Source organism: Amblyomma maculatum, chromosome 4 (genome assembly GCF_055883805.1).
Source record: "Amblyomma maculatum isolate TAMU_Amacu chromosome 4, ASM5588380v1, whole genome shotgun sequence".
In the NCBI taxonomy this organism is placed as follows: domain Eukaryota; kingdom Metazoa; phylum Arthropoda; class Arachnida; order Ixodida; family Ixodidae; genus Amblyomma; species Amblyomma maculatum.
The window spans coordinates 158,871,133-158,889,437 of NC_139347.1; the positions used below are offsets into that span (position 1 = coordinate 158,871,133).

Sequence of the window (18,305 nt, forward strand, 5' to 3'; positions counted from 1 at the left end):
ACGGCACTTCAGGAGACGACGCGGCTCACACCCTTCGAGCTTGTGTTCGGCCGTCGAGTGACCACTCCACTGGATACAATGCTGCCCGTATACACCGACGACGAAGATGAGCTTGACCTGGACATCGCTAGTTTTACCCAGCGTGCGGAAGAAGCACGGCAGCTGGCAAGGCAGCGCATATACCTACAACAGCAACTAGACGCTGACCGTTACAACAAGGGACGGCGCTTCGCTACCTACGAGCCTGGAGACTATGTCTGGATTTGGACGCCCGTTCGTCATCGTGGGCTGTCTGAAAAATTGCTGCGCCGGTACTTCGGCCCATATCGTGTCCTCCGCCGCCTCAGCGACGTTACTTACGAAGTTGAATCCGCGACCCAAGATCCCTCAAGCCGCAGACGACGCAAGTTCACTGATGTTGTACACGTCGTCCGGATGAAACCCTACCACGATCGCCCCGCTGGCTATTCTTGAGACTGATGGTCAGCTCATCGCATCAAGCAGCATTTGCAGCATCGAGGCGATGCTGCCAAAAAGGGGGGCAATGACACATGCCATTCATAGACGACGAAGATTTGAACCGGCGATTCGGAGAAGACGACGAAGCGAAACGGTGCTGCGCTTTTGTGCTGCCTTGACTGGCTGTTGGTGTTCTTCGGTGCCAGAGTGCCAGAGCGCCTTCTCTGTAACGTTACGTTACAATATCGAACTCGCGGAATATGCGCTTGAAAATACCATGTAAAAGTATAGGAAAGCTGTGTTGTATATCGAACTCAATTTCACCGGTCATTCGATATATCGAACTCTGCACCACGCATTAGACGGTGCGCCTTCCCCAAAGACGATCGCATCACCCTCATCAAGCCATACGCGGAAGGAATGATAGGGCACAGTACGGCGACGGCTGGTCAAGGGCAGCACCATGCCCTTTTTTCAAAGGCGCCCACATCTGCGGTGATTGCTGCCGCGCGCAGGCATGTGACGTTTGCAAAGCCATGTGCGTGAGAGAACAACAGGGAACCAATGCAGCAGCCGCAGTCTTCGGGAGAGAGGAAAAACGGGATAGAGCGAAGCGCAAGGGTGTGCCCACTTTTCTGCCGAGCTTTATCTCTCCCCTTGCATCCCTCTTTCTCGGTCTTCGCTCGCAGCAGCATGCACCACGCATGCGCGGACAAGCCAGCTCAGTCCATATCAGGCGCTTTCTCCAGTGTGTGTCGTGAATGCTTTGCATGCTGCGGCTGACGTGCGATGCGCGGCTTGTCGTGCTGCAAGTGCATAATCTACAGCGGCTGCAAACGCTAAGAAACAGCCTTTTTTTTTTGCAAAGGTCGTTCATTATTACCATTGTTACAATGCTTTAGAACACCGTGCTGAACATGCGGCGCAGTGTAAGCCATGGTGGCTGTAAACATTAAGGAGCGGCAGGCTTTTTTTTTTTAAAGGTCAGCTGCGATCGACTTTAAGCATTGTTCGCTTCAAACGGCACTTGCAGCTACAGTGGACGCGCGCTAAACGAAACCTGCATAAACGAAAACTCCTTTTAAATGAAACAATTAAAAAAAAAGTCATTGGTTTCATATACAATCAGTGCAGAGTCGTGCTCAACAATCGAAACCCCATTTTGCTTGCAACATGGATAAACGAAACCGAAACTGTGCATGAGTCGTCTTTGTTGATATGGATATCCAGAATCCAATCCAATCCAGTATCTTGCACGCCTTGTTTATTGTTGTGCGGGTGCCATTTTGCACTGTTCCGTGGCTGTGTTCAGTGGCTGTGTTTCGTGACTTCTTACCGGCGTGCAGCATGGAAGAACAGTATGGAAGAAGCTGCTAGAAAGCGTCCCCATACTGTGTTTTCTTTAAGGGGGGACACTGGTCTTAGAGCTATTTTCATTATTTTAAAGCCAATCCTGATAAAATCATACCCTCTTGTTCAGATTTTTATGCTGATTTCAAAAATGTAACTTGTTTTTCTCTATGTCAGTTAATTCCCGAGATAATAGTATTAATTATCCATTTAATTAGTACTTCCGCGCAAAAAAAATGCCTCTATAAAACATCATTTTTAATGCATGGCAATACAGTACAATGACCAAAGAGTGCAATGATCAAAGCAGTTTTTCCATTTTACCCTTATTAGCAATTTTGCTGCACTTTGAAAGTTGTCCTTCAAGACGTGCCTATCATGCTTCAATTAACTTGGCAAAATAAAAAATTTTTGAAGCTTGAATAAAGAATTCTGCTTCGATCATTGCATTCACTGCACCTTCAGCTTTATTTAGAAAAAGGAATTACATCTCTATCTGTCCTAGATGCAGAGATATCGACGAACTAAACCAGCCAAGTGTCCAAAATTTGAGTTTTGAGAAAATGGGAAAAAACAAACTAGGCACAATTTATTCAAAATTTCAAAAAGATATATACATATTTACACTTGCAGACAGCTAATATGCACCAGGCATGTAATCTGACTGCTTGGGCTGACTAGAATGCCGCTTTTTCAGTGCCCGATGCATGTTTTCCGCAGAGGCACGCTTGCGTACTGATTCGGCTGTTCGGCGCCTGTCCTTCTCAGCCATCCTCCTGATATTCTGGACGCCAGGGTTCATATTTAGCTCACTCAGTATTTTTGAGCATGCTTGTAGGTTTCCTGCATTGAAGCGGACAACAGCCTCCGCAACAGCTGCTTGAATGGAGAACAGTGACGCATGGCGCTCCTTTGGTGCGAGTGACCATATTAGGGAGTGCAAGCTTTCATTACTGTTCTGGGTTTTTCCCTGCTGGCACCACTCCAGCAGCTTTGGGTCTGCCAAACGCTCATAAATAGGCAAAAGTGCTTTGCACACATGTGGTGGCAAACTGTATCTGTGCTTGGGAGCAGGCTCTCCCTTGGCTGCAGCAGCATTCTGGCGGCACCACGAGTTTGCGCCTGTCGGGCAGAGGGTGTGATTTGACACGGTATCATTGGAGGTTACGTGATGATAGGTAGCCATCACTGCCTTATGCATTGCCCCAACATCTCCAGCATGGGACTTCAGGGCCCAGCTGTAATACGATGTCAACTTGGTGACAAGGTCGCCTGTCAGCTTTCCTTTGCCACTCAAGCTCTCTTTTGCATCACCTTTATGCTTGGCAATTGCATTGCGTAGGGCCGTTCCCATCCGCTTCTGCACATGGTTTGTGCAATCTTCTTTGCTGATTTCGATGTAGCCGTACACAGCTGATTCTTGCAATGCAAGAAATGTGCGGCTATCGCCGTCTGAGAGCATGGTCGTGTACCTAAGGCCATGTTTCTCCAGTGACCTTTCGAACAAAACAAGTCCGGCCAGAACTTCCATTTCACCGGACTTTTTGTCCGTGTTCTTTTGGCACAAGTGGCTTTCTTTCCAAGCCTCATAGGACGGGTCACCTTCTTTGGGCCCACGCTCACACCCAGCACAAAAGTTACTGAAAACTACATAGTCGAGTACCAGTCCAGTAAAAAGTTCTACTACGGCGCCGACACCGATGTGGGATGAATGACCCCGGGTCATCCATGAACCATCGAATGAGACAGAAATGTTCCCGGGGTTGTCAAGGTTCAACTCGTTATAGAGTTGCCGAACAGAACGGGCGCTGTCTTTCAACACTCCTTCGGCTGCGCGTGTTGCTGCGGGCGTCAGCTTACTCTTTACGTAGTCCTGCCACGTTTTCGTGTGCAGGCCACGATGAGATATGTTCATCGCCGCAAACACATCATTCAGCGCCGTTTGCCTATGTCCGGTACTTTGCATCGCGCGTGCAGCAAGGATATTCACGGCAAACGGATTTATCTTCTGGCTGCCTTGCACGCGCGGCGAACTCCATGCCGATGAAATGTCCCCGCAAATCACGCACGCGAGAGAGAGTTTAACGGCTAGACCATATTCACGATTTCCTTTTGAAATATGGACATCCCCGCCACACACTTTGCACTTCACAGCAGACAACAGTTCGTTCAGCGACTCCAAACTCACAACAGTGAACGTCGTATCGTCCGCACGGCAACCGCCGGTCGCGTCAAGAAGACGGGCGTCAGAAGTGGCGATGAAATCCGCTTTCCTCTTCGTCGCTGCGGTTGAACCCAGCTCCTGCAGCATTCCTTCGGCTTTTCTTTTCTTTTCAATCAAGTCCGAAGGCTGCAGCATCGTCGTGTCGTGGCGGACGCGTCCGCTGGGCGTAGGCGCCGCCGAGCTCGCTAGGCCTATTTCGTCCGCGGGGACTTCTTGACTTGCCGCTGGCTCCTGCACATCCTCGGAGCTTTCGGGTGCCGCAGGACGGTTCCGAAAGTTGTCGCCGCGCGCACTCTTCTTCTTTTTGCCGAATTTGTGGCGCGAGCGGAATTTACTGAGGGGCATCGTCTCGCCTCGGTCTCGACTCAGAACAAAATGGCGTCTCGGACGCTTTCAACGGCTGCTGGCCCGCCGCATGCAGACGACGTGCGATAGAATCAGCCAATCGGATGGCTCAGTTGCAGTCACGTGCGCTCAGCAGCGAATCAGACGCCGCGTTTTCGTTTTTCTTTGTGGTTATTTTTCTCAGTGGCCATTGAGGGCAGACAAGCGCTAGCGGCGGGAAATTGAAACCCAGAAAGCGCTCTTTCAAATGAGCCTAACATGGCCGAGATCGGTCCGGCGGAACGGCAGTTGCGCGCAACGAAAAATGTGCCGTTTTATCGTCTGCTGCTGCGCAAATTCAGCCCGCGCGATGATTTCAATTCGTTATTATGCTGAAAATACTGACTTCTGGAAGAAGAAAATTGGTGAACTTGTAGATTAATAGCCACAGATTCCAAAAATGCCATTTTCAGAAAATCGGTTTTTTGGTCATTTTTTGGTCCCAAAGACCCGTGTCCCCCCTTAAGGGGGGACACTGGTCTTAAAGCCATTTTCTTTAATTTTTGAACTAAAGTGATGAAACTTGGCACACGTGTGCAGTTCCTGGTGCTGATTCCAAAAATATAATTAGTTTTTCTCTGAACCAATTAGGCGTTGAGATAATTAAGAACAATGGTGCACTTGCTGTGAAAACAATAGGAAAAAAACCACTTCACAAAAACTTCTTATTAGCATATAGCTATATACTAGAATGAATAAGGAACACAATGTTGCAAGCAGATTTTTGATGTAATGATTATTTTTCATTTTATTGCACATTGAAGTTTAGTAGTCGTAACATGGAAACACAGTGGTCACAAAAAGTGCCATTTTAAAAAATTTTAAAGCAATAATTAAGAAATCTGCTTGCAACATTGTGTGCTCCACATATTTGGCTTAATGCTGAAACAAAAATCGTTGCTGTATCTGCAATGGGTGTTGAGATATCGCATTCACCAACTTGACAGGAGACCAAAATTCACATCTTGAGAAAATGAGAAAAACAAACGGAAGTCATTTTTAATCACTAAAAGTAAAAAATATCAACTACCAGACATTGTTAATATGCCCCAGGGGCATAGTCATTTTTAGCACTACCACCTTTGTGGCGCTTTTTCAGAGCACGCTGCAAATTTTCTGCCGATGCACGCTTGCTTGTAGATGCAACGGACCGAAGCTTGTCCTTTTCTACCATACGCCGCACACTTCTCTGGCCAGGATTCAAACACAGCTCGTTCAAAATTCCTACCGAGGTCCTTTGGTACCTTATATTAAACTTCAAGACTGCTTCTGCAACTGCGGCCTCAACACTGAAGAGGGATGCGTGCCTTTCTTTTGGTGCCAGTGCCCACATGAGAGAGTGCAGGCTCTCATTATTATTTTGGGTTTTTCCCCTTGCACATCGCTCAAGGAGCTTCTTGTCAGAGAGGTGCTCATAAATTGGTCGCAATGCCTTGCATACATGACTAGGAAGTCTGTAGCGGTGCCTTGGGGCTGGCTCTCCTTTGGCACTGGCAGCAATTTGCCGGCACCAGGAACTTGAACCTGTTGGGCAAAGGCTGTGATCCGACTCCTGATCATTTGATGTCACATGATAATAGGTAGCCATCACCGCTTTTGCCATTTCTTCTATGTTGCCACTCTGGGACTTGAGTGCCCAGCCATAGTAAGAACTTAGCTTGTTGACTAGATCACCAGTTAGTCTGCCTTTACCACCAAGTGGTTCCGAGCCTGACCCTTTTTGTTTTGACAGCAGATTGCGGAGAGCTGTCCCCATCCACTTTTGAACATGGTTAATGCAATCTTCTTTGGTGACCTCAACGTAGCCATACACTTGGTCATCTTTCAAGGCGAGGAAGGACCGGCTGTCGCCGTCTGACAGCACCGTTGTATATCTGAGGTTGTGCTTCTGGAGCGATCTTCTAAATAGGATTAGGGCTGCTTCTACTTCCATCTCACCAGCCTTTTTATCAGTATTTTTCTGGCAGACGTGGCTTGCTCTCCATTGGTACGTGGGGTCGTCCACTTTCGGTCCCCGCTCACAACCTGCGCAAAAATTGCTCAGGACAACGTAGTCTAGGACAAGCCCCGTAAAAAGCTCGATGACAGTGCCGACTCCGATGTGGGAAGAATGCCCACGAGTCATCCAAGTCCCATCGTAGGACACGGCTACGTTGCCAGGATTGTCAACGTTCAGTTCATCGTACAGCTTTCGGACTGACTCCGCGCATTCAACGGTCACTTTCTCGGCTGCACGCGTCGCGGCAGGCGTCAGCTTTTCTTTTACGTAGCTCTGCCACGTTTTCATGTGCAGTCCACGATGGGAAATATTCATCGCGGCAAAGATGTCGTTGAATGCAGTCCGCCGGTTGCCGGTACTTTGCATCGCGCGCGCAGCCAGAATGTTCACAGCGAAAGGATTTACACTTTGCTTTCCGTCCACACGCGGCGAACTCCACGCCGATGCCTTGTCGCCGCAGTTGACACATGTCAAGAAAAGCTTGACAGCGAGGCCGTATTCGCGATCACCTCGGCCGATTTTAACACTCCCTCCACACGTTTTACACTTTGCACCGTCAAGAAGGCTGTTGATCGACTCGATGCAAATCACGGCGAAGCTCGTCTCATCAAGCGGGCAGATCGCGGCATCGCTGGCGGCAAAGTCTGTCTTACATTTCGTTGCTGGCGTTGAATCCAACTCCCGCAGTTTGGCGTCGGCTTTTCTCTTTTCACTTGCCAGATCGGAAGGCGTCAGAAGCGTTGTATCGTGACGAACGTGGCTGACGACGTCTGAAGTGTGCTCGCTTGACGGGCCCGCTAGGCCTAGCTGATCCGTAGGTTCCTCGACACGGTCACTGGACGCAGGAATCTGCTCGTTTTCGGCGTCTCGCAACACCAAAGCACCTTTCTTAGCATTGCCGATCGACGACTTTTTCCTTTTTTTGCCGTATTTATGACGCATCGCAAACTTTCTCGTTGGCGTAGACATCGCTGCGAGATCTCCGAGGCGTTCGAGGCTGACAGCACTAGGCAAGATGGCGTCTAAGGGCACGGCTCCGACTGCCCTGACGCGCGCAGCAGACGACGCGAGACGCGAACGGCCAATCACAGGGTCCCTTTTTTGTCACATGCACCGAAGCAACGAATAGGAACGTGTGCTGTGGCTTTTTTTCTTTTCTTTGTTTGTATCGAACCAGTGAGCGAAACGACGCGCAGGAGCGCGAAATTTGAAGGCTAAAAGCCACTCTTTTGAAAGAGACCAAGATCGCCATGAGCGCGGCCGTGGAACGGAAGCTATACTTTTTTGAAAATGCGCTATTTTAGTGAAAACATCAGCTTGAAATGAGCCAGCCGACTTGTTATAAATTGATATTACGCCTCAAATATTGACACGAGAGGTGAGAAACTTGGTGGAATCAGAGAATAATAGTTGTAGATTCTAATACTTCAGTTTTCTAAAAATTGATTTTTGGGCAATTTTTCCGCCTTCAAGACCTGTGTCCCCCTTTAAGGGGTGACACGGCTCTTTGCGGCCGAAAATCGGTCTAAAAATCGGATTTTTTATATCTTCATTTTTGCAGTCCTGAGATGTTTCCGCAACTATCTGCAAATTTTGGTTGAAAAATACCGCCTAATTCGCACATTACAGCGTTCCAAAAATGCGAATCTGAACGTTTGGCCCTTTAAATTGAGGTCAAATCACGCTGAGGTTTGATCGAGCGCAGATCGAGAAATACGCGCTCCACAGGCATCATTTTGGTCTCGTTCGAAAGATGGTGATTCAGGCTATTCTCATGTCACAATCGGCATCCGTGAGCAAACACCCGAAGCAGAAAACAAAGGGACAGATTTGCGCAAAACACGCGCTGCTATTGGGCTCCGAAAGCGTGTGACACAAATGACCACTTTTGGTTGGCTGCCCGCATCGACTGCTTGCGGCCTGGCGCCATTTTGAAAAGGTCGCGTAGGCCTAGCTGGCTTAGCAACATCCCGTCGTCACGACCGCGGTGTAAAACGGGGAAAATTTAGGTTCGAGCTTCATTCTGGCCGAGAAATCGAAGAATGGTAGAAATAAGAGGCGCGCTGGTGACGCAGCAACGCCGCATCCTGTTATCAGCTATCAGGGACGAAGCGCCGACGCTCCGCGATGGGCCGATATGGGCGTAGCCGGTGGTGCTCGGCGCGACAGATAGGAGAGCAAAAGATTTCCTCGAGGCGATTCCTGCTGCTTGCGAGCATCGCAATCGTGACGATGCAGTTGAAGGTGATACCTAAGCAGTTTTCATGGGCGCGACAGATCGAGCACTCAGAAAAGTTAGTGGCACGGCAGCAGCGGCGATCGCGAAACGGCGTCACGCGCGGCATGCGGAATCGCAAACTTTCTTGAAATAAATTTGCTTTTGAGTTGCAGGGACAATTATCTCGATGGGAAACTGCATCCACACCAGAAACCAGTCATGACTAATTTTATCGAGTTGCTGTTAGCCTGTACTCACCTATGGGGCTGAAACGTGGAGGCTAACCAAGAGAGTTCTACTTAAGTTGAGGACAACCCAGAGGGCTATGGAACGAAAAATGGTAGGGGTAACATTAAGAGATAGAAAGCGTGCAGAGTGGGTCAGAGAAATAACTCAAGTTACCGACATTCTAGTAGAAATTAAGAAGAAGAAATGGACATGGCCAGGACATGTAGTGCGAAGAGAGGATAACCGATGGTCGCTGAGGGTAACAAACTGGATTCCAACGGAAGGAAAGCGTAGCAGGGGGCGGCAGAAAGTTAGGTGGGCGGATGAGATTAAGAAGTTCGCAGGGGTCAAGTGGATGCAGCTAGCACAGAACCGGGTTAAGTGAAGAAATATGGGAGAGGCCTTCACCCTGCAGTGGGTATAATTAGGCTGATGATGATGATGATGATGACTGTTAGCCTCGGTAATTCGAACATGTATGCCCAAAACGTTTTTAGCCGATTTCTCAAAATTGAATTTTGGACAGTCACCAGATCAATATTTCTGGCCCTGCTCTTGCTAGTTATTTTCTTTAAACCTAACCTCGTGTATCTTTTGACACCAAGGTAAATGTAATGACCATACCGGAAAATTTACTGAAAAGATAGTCTTGGCACCAAAATAGACCTTTCCTTTGAGTCTATTTTTTTTTTTCTTTTATGGTGTAACTTTGGCTCAAATTGGTATAAGACATTAACTTTTACTTTAATCTACTTTCCAACCATTTCTGATCATATTGATATGTCAAACCTTGCCATAATTTAAATCTACATGTTCTGACATGCTTTTCCTTGTTTTCTCGAAACAGCATTTTTGAGGGTGCTGCAGTTTTGGAGGAGCGATATCTCTTTGAACTATTTGTGCTATTGGTATCATTTTTTCATTGCTGCAAAAATACTTTCTTGAAGAGTGCAGTAAGACTGAAATATGTGCAATTATGATGAGGCAACATTTACAAAACTAAAGAACATTAATTAGGCAAAATTTTTAAATCTATGCACTCTAGAAAAGAAACAATTATATGTTTAAAATCAGTATGTCAAAATACATAAGTGATGCAAGTTTAATCCAAATTGGTCCATAAATAAGAAAAAAATGTTCTAAGAGGGGTGTCTCCCCTTAAAAGCCAAGATGAAAGTTTTTAATGATTTGAAGTGTGCCAAGGAGTCGGAAACTGCTGTCGCGAAAAGGCATGGCATCCTAAAGTGCACGCTTTCAGGGATTCTAAAGGATTGTGACAAGATTGAAAAAGCATATAACAGTGGCGCTTTTGCCCATGATAGGAAAAGGATGCATCTGGTCGAACATGAGGACCTTGAGAAAGCACTTTTCCTGTGGTTCAAGCATGCTTGAAGTTCCAATCTTCCAGTGACCGGGCCTATTTCAGAGGAGAAGGCGAGAGACATTGCACTACAGATCAAAATTGAAGACTTTGAATTCAGCGATGGCTAGTCAAGCTGTTCAAAAAGCGCCACGGCCTTGTTTTTCGCACAATAGCTGGTGAAAGTGCCATGGTAGATAATGATGTTTGCTCTGACTGGCAGCAGCAGAAGCTTCAAGACGTCCTTGCAAATTACAAGCCGAGCTGCGTCTTCAACGTGGAGGAAATGGCGCTTTTTAACAAGCTTTTAAGGGTCACTACTCTTAAACAAAACTGCCAATAAACGAAACAGATTTCCTTGTCCCCATGGAGTTTTGATTAAAGGGAGTCCACTGTATCACGCTTCTAAGGATTTTGTGGTAGTGGACTACAGTTGAATCCCGCTATAACGAAATTCACGGTGCACGAAAAAAAATTCGTTCTCGCGGAACTTCGTTATCGCAAAAATTTGACGTGAAACGCAGAAAGAATTGCCCAAGCAGCAGCAAAGGCGTTTAATGCCAAAAATCTGTAAGCTTGGTTTGCTTACGCTTCACGGCGAGCAACGCCGTCACGCGATTTTCGCACTCGGTCAGCAAACCCATTGCAACATCGTCGTCTCGGACAGCAACGAAATTCCTGATGACATCAAAAGCGTCCATCACCTGTACGGCGGTTGCCGCAGCCGGCGCTTCCTGTACGTCGTCGTCTTCTTCATCGGAAGAGTCCTTATCATTCCGGGCAGCTTTTATGATCTGCTCATCACTCACATCTTCGTGAACAACAACACAAGCGTCAGCGCCGATGTATTCGTCGAGCTCGAGATTAGGCGGCACGGTTCCTATTTCTCCCAGCGTTTTCCAGGCGGCCGCGATCCCCGGAGCCGGTGACGCCTCTTCGTCGTCGTCTGTAACGCCTGGTGTTAGGCCAGCAGAGTGTACGGGTCGACCTTCGGCAAATCCGGCGTGCCTGAAACAGTTCACAATTACTGAGCGCCCCAGTGTGCTCCAGGCAGCAGACATAATCTGCAGTGCCACGTACAAGTCCACCTTCGTGTCTCGGCCGGTTTCAGTGTTAAAATGCAGCCGCTGAATTAACCTCCCGCGGTAAGCGCGCTTCAGGCTAAGAATCACGCCCTGATCGAGAGGCTGTAAGACAGACGTGCAATTGGGAGGGAAAAACCTCAGCTCCGTGTTAGTGAGCTTGGCTTCGTCGGAGTGATGCGCTGAACAATTGTCCAAAAGCAAGCAAACTTTACGGCCCTGCCGCTTCATGTCGCGGTCGAATGCCATCATCCACTCGGTGAAAATAGCGCGGGTCATCCATGACTTGTTGTTCGCCTTGTACTGCACAGGTAGGCTACGAGTTCCCTTAAAACAGCGCGGCTTGGCACTTTTGCCTATGACTAACGGCGGACGCTTGTCCGAGCTATCCATGTTTGTGCAAAGCAGCACTGTGATGCGTTTTTTGCTGTGTTTGCCGCCGTGACAGCGCTGCCCCTTGAAGTCGAGCGTCCTAGCCGGCAACATCTCGTAGAATAGCCCGGTCTCGTCGGCGTTGTAAATGTCTGCAGGCGCGAAGTTGCTTAAAATTCCGGCCATGTTACTCGCCTTCCAAGCAGCTGCTCCGTCCACGTCTGCTGACATTGACTCGCCGCACAACACTTTTCCAACGATGTTATGGCGGGCCTTGAAACGGTTTAGCCAGCCAATGCTGGCTTTAAAATCATCAATGCCAAGTAGGCATGCATAGTTCAAGGCTTTCTGCTGGACGATGCTTCCGGACAGGGGGACGTTGCTGGCTCGTGCTTCCACAAACCACGCATGCACTGCTTTGTCCAACTCTTCATGGAGGGGCCGCGTCACCTTTTTGTGCTTCGAGGATGTGCCTGAAGCAAGTGCCATTCTCACGCTGTCCTTATTGCCTAGAATCGTTGACAGCGAACTTGCAGGAATTCCGAAGTCTTCAGCAATTGCCGCTTTCTTCCTTCCGCTTTCTGCTTGGGCGATTATTTGAGCTTTTTGCTCAAGGGAAAGAGTTTTGCGTTTTTTCACTTGCGTTGCCATCGTGTCCTGCGGATGAAAACTCGTCGTTGTCGAAGAGAAAGGCAGCGAGTGAACAACGCGACCACGACACAAAGCCAAAATGGCGGAACTGCAATCACGTGATTTCATGCTTAATGTGGCTTTGGATTTGACTTGGACTTCTCGCCAATAAAACTAGTTTCGGTTTCGATTTTGAACGCGAAAATTTCGTTGAAGCGGAAACGCTCTGCAAAAATGGTTCGTTGTGCAGAGAAATTTAGGCCATTAATTCTTATAGGATACTCGCGGGGAATAAAAAATTATTCGTTGTCGCGGAAATTTCGTTGTGGCGGGATTCAACTGTACGCCCGTCCCAAGCACAGCGTGATAAATCGAACCAGGCTTGTGCAATCAAGCCATCACGGGCACTCTGCCAAGTTCGCCACCTGCCAACGCAGGGCCTATCATAAGTCTAGTCAAAAAATAAACACGCTGGGACGTTATCACTGCTTAGCAGCTTGACACGCTGCCAATGAGCTGTGGATGCGACGGTCGAAACGGAGGGACACGCCTCTGAGTTCATTATACGAGTGGATTGATTACACGACAAATACAGTATACCATATTTACTCGCATAATGATCGCGCTTTTTTTTTTAAGATACTGACGCAAATTTCGGGGTGCGATCATTACGCGGGGTAAATTTTCTACAAAAAATTTTTGAGCACCGAAAACACAAACAAGTTGCAGGTCAGACGTCTTAGAACATATATCTCGATTAGAACCAAAAATAAAAGCTGAGTAAGGCTTACCTTCGCAATAAACACGCACATTAAGCATCACATGGAGTGCACAATGCCCATTTATTTTTTTTCGTCAGTACTCTAATCAAAGTCTGAATCCTCGCCATCCTCGCTTTCACTGCTGCACGACTCATCGGAAACGGCAGTGTCGTCGCTGAGAGCATCTTCACAATCCCACAGGAAGTCCTCTTCCGTTCCATCCAAAGCGTTAGATATGCCTGTCTTCTTAAAACTCTTAGCCACTACCTCGTCGGGGATACTGCTCCACGCTTCTGTGATCCACGAACGAGCACAGCATCTCCACGGATGGCCTTCTAATCTTTCCGCTTGGCGTCAAATCATGCTGGCCCATCGCCATCCACTCAGCATAAAGTCGTCGAATGTTGTCCTTGAACGGTTTGTTCAAAGACACGTCGAGAGGCTGCAGCAGCGAAGTCGGGCCGCCAGGAATGACTGCAATGTCCGTGCGCAGCTCTTTCAGCTTGGCACGCACGCTGTCCACAAGGTGACCTCTAAAACTGTCCAAAACCAGAAGCGAGGGAAGCAGAAATGCTCCTGGTCTTCTTCCCCAAACAGTCTTGATCCAGTCGACCATCAGGTCTGCAGTCATCCACCCTTTCATCTGTGCACGTATATGGATGCCACGGGGAAAGTTTCCCTTCGGAATAGTCTTCCGTTTGAAGATCATGTATGGTGGCAGCTTCCGCCCGTCGGCCGTCACAGCAAGCATGACTGTGCATCGCTGTTTTTCTGCGCCAGACGTCTTCACGAGGACGCTCCGAGCACCCTTCTCTTTCACAGTTGTATTCCGGGGCATGTCGAACGTCAGTGGAGTTTGATCGGCGTTTCCAATTTGCGACATGAGGTAACCGCATTTTTCGCGAAGCCTAGTGACGAAGTGATGGAAGTCTATCACTTTGCTTTCATACGCGGCTGGGAGCCGCTGGCACAACGACGTCCGCCGCCTCAGGGAAAGTCCATTCCATCGCATAAAGTGAGTCGTCCAACCGGAGCTAGCGCGGAAATCCTTTGCGGCGATTCCCAGCTTCCTGGCAGTTGTGCGCGCCTGCGTCTGTATCATTTCTAATGACACTGCACAACCATCCTTGCGCAGGTCCCTCACGTATTCTAGGACCGCCTCCTCAACACGAGGGAACTTGCCCGTTTTGGGTCCACGGAAAGCCCGCCGTGTCTTGTTCGTAGCCATCAGCTTCTCGCGCTGCTTCTTCCAATAGCGTATCCTCATTTCGTCCACGCCGAAATGCCTACCAGCAGCGCGGTTGCCATGCTCCAGTGCATAGTCGACAGCCTTGAGCTTGAACGCGGCGGTGTAACTGGCATACCGCCCCATAGTGAAATGGCGTAAACTCGCACAAAAACACAAAGCACGCTACGACGCTGCCAAATTGCAAAATGGCGAACGCCGCAAAGCATGGAATCATGGGAACTCCAACGTTACTAGACTAGGTTGGGAACTCGTCGGAATGCATTCGCTGCGGGATGACTGCAGATCAACCACCAGGCGGCTCCATGTTCGGGGTGCGATCATTACGCGGGGAATTTAAAAAATGGAATTTTGACCTCAAAATTCAGGGGTGCGATCATTACGCGAGTGCGATCATTATGCGAGTAAATACGGTAATTTTTCACGATCGCAAGTGACGTTTGAAGCCGACTTCTCTATACCGAATTATCGATATATCGAACTATTTCGCGATCCCCTTAGAGTTCGATATATCCGGGTTCGGCTGTATACAGTCTTAATCACGTTACTGCAAACACCACATTGATGGGAGAAGTTGGGATCAAATTGCGGAAATCGCACACAAAAAAATGTTTATCAACGTTGATTGCGGAAATCGCTCACAAAAAATGTTTATCAACGTTGATTCGATAAAACTAAGCTTTTTGGCACCTGCCGCACTCATTCTCTGCCTTGCCCAGCCGGGGTGGTGCAGCAATTAGGGGACTACTGTGCCCAGGGATGTGGGATTGAATCCTGGCAACTGCAGCCGCTTTTCAATTGAGTAAAAAGCAAAGTGCCCGTCTGCGTTACCAGTACATGCGTACCTGCCAAGTTTTATAATTTTATTGTAACGTGTCCAATTTTCAGTTCTTTCGTATGAGTATTGTAGGGCCCAAATGATTTTTCTTGATTTGTGTGTTGATTAAAAAAAAGGTAGCAAGGTTAGACCGAGTAGATGTGCGAAAACGCAAACCTAGCTGGTTTCTGTGCTGCGTATGCCGTCTCATGGTGGGTTGTGTACTCTGCGGCACATCTTATTTGTTTGCCACATCCCTTGTAGGCGCCTCTACTTCAGTCAGATAATCCCTTTTCAATAAAGTACGGCTACATCGTCATCGCAGTCGTTGACGTTTCGGCTAGCCGAGGCTGTCAAGCTGTTAGTTAGGCTTACTGTGTTGGCTGCGTAATTGCTGTGAGTGCAATTGTGAGATATTTACAAGAAGTACTTTCAAATGGTCATGCCCGAGTATTCAATGGATTTTTTGTGTGCACCAAAATATAGCAAAGGTGAAGGTGCGCTTTCTGCGCCTACTGCTGCTTGATGTGAATATTGTGCATGCCGGTCATCAGGAAATTCTGCTCCATCTCAGTACAAAGAAGAATAAAGATTTATAGAGCATTGTTGACACCAACGAGAAGATTAGTGGTATTTTAATTCTGAAATGGACCAAGCCACTATTCAAGCCAAGTGTCTCTTCACGGCTTTTCTGATCAAGTAGAAGTAACCATTCAGGAGTGCATAGACGAGCAGGGCACTCGTTGCGTCTTCAGGACATCGATCATACTTTCAAGTATGATAAGCTTTCAAAAGTTATGTTAGGCATTCTCACTCTCGCACGCTGTAACGCAGAGTGTGAAAAAGCGTTTAGCAAAATCAAGAAGACGTGCACCAGGCTTTGCTCCTCCATGTCAGAAAAGGGCCTAGAACACTGTTAATTCTCAAATGCAAGGAGTCTGGAGTTTGTCACAATCAGGTGTTTGACAAGGACTTCCTGCGGAAGGCAAAAGCAGTAACCTCTTCAGTACTGTCCCAACCTTTCACTTCAAATACGCCTTTCTGAAGTTTTGTTTACGTGACTCAAAAGCGATTTTGAGTAATAAAAATATTTTAGTATTTTTCACCAAATCTTAGTATCTTTTGGCACCCTCTATAGTAGACTGAGCACTGTGTGATTGGTAGGTCATTACATGTCAAAGAACCCCAGGTGGTCGAAATTTCTGGAGCCCTCCACTACATGGCATCTCTTGAGCCTGAGTAGCTTTGGGACATTAAACCCTACAAACCAGACCTGTGTTGCACCATTCACCGTTATCATTGGCGCTTTTTAAAAAAGGCTCGTGCTTAAATTAATGCTTTGTTCTTTCTTTCTTTTTGTGCCCAAAGCATATCGTTATTCAGAACTAGCTTTCCTGTGATAACTTCAAAGCAAATGTCTTGAATACTTTTGTGCGCACACAGACGAAAAAGAAAATGAACTGAAAATACAGTGCCGGCAAGAAGCAGTGATTTTAGAATTATTTCTGTTGCCAACACTTTTTGAGCTAGCCTGGCACCAGGTTCTGCTTTTGTAAGATGGGATGGTTGTCTTCGTTGCAGGGTACCTTTGGCGCGCAGCAGCAGCAGCAGCAGCAGCAGGCGCGCTTTGTGAGCCAGGCGCGGCCACAGCCACAGCAGCAGCAGATGGCTGGTGGTAGTCTGCGGCCAGCTGCCAGTCCGGGCCTCTCCCGCAACCCATCGCCCTTTGGGGAGCAGTTTCCCTTTGCGACGCGGGGTGGCCCTTCCCCTGGGCCACCCCCACATGCCCGGCTCCAGAGGGCCATGTCCGTTCCCGGTGAGTCACACATTTAGGGAAACGGCAATTGAAAGCATAGGTGCTGTTTTGCTCGGCAAAAGCTGTATGTACTACATTCCAGCAAAGCATTCATAGAGGTATGTCCAGTGTTAGTATCATTCTACGATGAGTGCACTACCTAAATTTCAACCACGCCCCTTCATGGTGCAAGCTCAGAGTAATTGATAGCATTTGCGAGGGTCATCATATGACTAGCACGCAGTCTAAATCACAATCGTGCCCCCTCACAGTACCAGCTCAGGGTAATTGACACAAACAGCATCGAGATCATTGGGTGGGACGGCATTTCATGGCTGCGCAAAGGCTCCTTTGATGAATGGCCTATAGCTCATGATTTTCGCATGTTGGTGCAGCTGCAGCACCGCGGGTGAACTCCCCGCGGACACCGCAGCAGCAGCAGCCGCAGCCCAGCTTTGGCGGCGACCCGCTCCTCTCGCCACCGGGACCTCAGATGTCCCCGGGGGGTGCATACGGGGCTGCACCAGCGTCGGCGGCACCCGTCTTCGGCTTGGATGCCTCACCGCAGTTCAGCTTCGAGCAGCACTCCTTGCACGGGTTTGCATCGGACAGGTGGGCCTCGCTTGTTTACTGCGCACTGTTTCTAGGTTATCCCACGCCCCCGTCTGGTCGAGGATTGTTGTGCGTGTAATAGGCGGTTAGTTCATCTGCCATCAAACTGTGCCAGGTGATGGCATGAGGCAGTAAAGAAACATCCTAATGGGGGGGGGGGGGTATGAAGCGATTTTCGGTTAGCGGAAACATCACAGCTATGAAGTCTGTTGTGGTCGTTATAGCTTCATTATAACTGATTCAACATCAAATTCCAAATTTTTTGCTTCAATGTGTTCCAAAGCGTGGGCCAACCTGTCTGCTTTTATGGTGTTTTTGCCAGTAATTCTGTATATCCGTGTTTGTGATATATAATAAGGTTTGACTGTATCTGGTTTCCTTGCAAATCTTTGTAATAGCACTCATTTGACTCTTTTTAATATTCGAACATCCAGTTAGACTGACGTTTTGCACTTTTTTTTTTGGTTTAATGCCTATTGTCCTCAGTTGTATTAAATAATCACTGTGAGGCGCTGTTCCTCTTCACCCTCAGCACCAAGCCAGTCCACCCAGGTTCAGATAGTATGGTAGGAAGTGAGAAAGAATCCTGATTGCAATGCAGCCGGACATGAAAATAGGCAGTGTGAAAGGTTGGCATAAGGGAAAGGGCAGTTGGGGCATGATTCATCACGACGGAATTTGTATAGGTATAGACGTGCAGGGGTTATGAGTGTATTCAACTGTATTTGCCAAAGGATATGAGCTTCCCGAACGGAAAGATTAGGATGA

At 48.0% G+C, this 18,305-nt stretch overlaps 2 protein-coding genes across 22 annotated transcripts in view; one reads left to right on the forward strand and one right to left on the reverse strand.

Moving 5' to 3' along the window:
• LOC146193354 (uncharacterized) overlaps positions 1–18,305 on the forward strand; it is a 644,795-nt gene that overhangs the window by 616,865 nt on the left and 9,625 nt on the right. For all 21 annotated transcript variants that reach the window (XM_084602711.1, XM_084602708.1, XM_084602710.1 and 18 more), the window contains 2 exons: positions 16,712–16,946; positions 17,321–17,537. In XM_084602711.1, the coding sequence (XP_084458837.1) occupies positions 16,712–16,946; positions 17,321–17,537 (452 nt within the window). The remainder of the gene's footprint in view (positions 1–16,711; positions 16,947–17,320; positions 17,538–18,305) is intronic.
• Positions 2,357–4,880, reverse strand: LOC146193356 (uncharacterized). Its single transcript, XM_084602729.1, has one exon. The coding sequence runs from the start codon at positions 4,376–4,378 to the stop codon at positions 2,447–2,449; it is 1,932 nt and encodes a 643-aa protein (XP_084458855.1). The 5' UTR covers positions 4,379–4,880; the 3' UTR covers positions 2,357–2,446.

Bases quoted from the DNA above. Each gene is read 5' to 3' on its own strand.
- LOC146193356 (XM_084602729.1), bottom strand. From the start codon at position 4,378: ATGCCCCTCAGTAAATTCCGCTCGCGCCACAAATTCGGCAAAAAGAAG.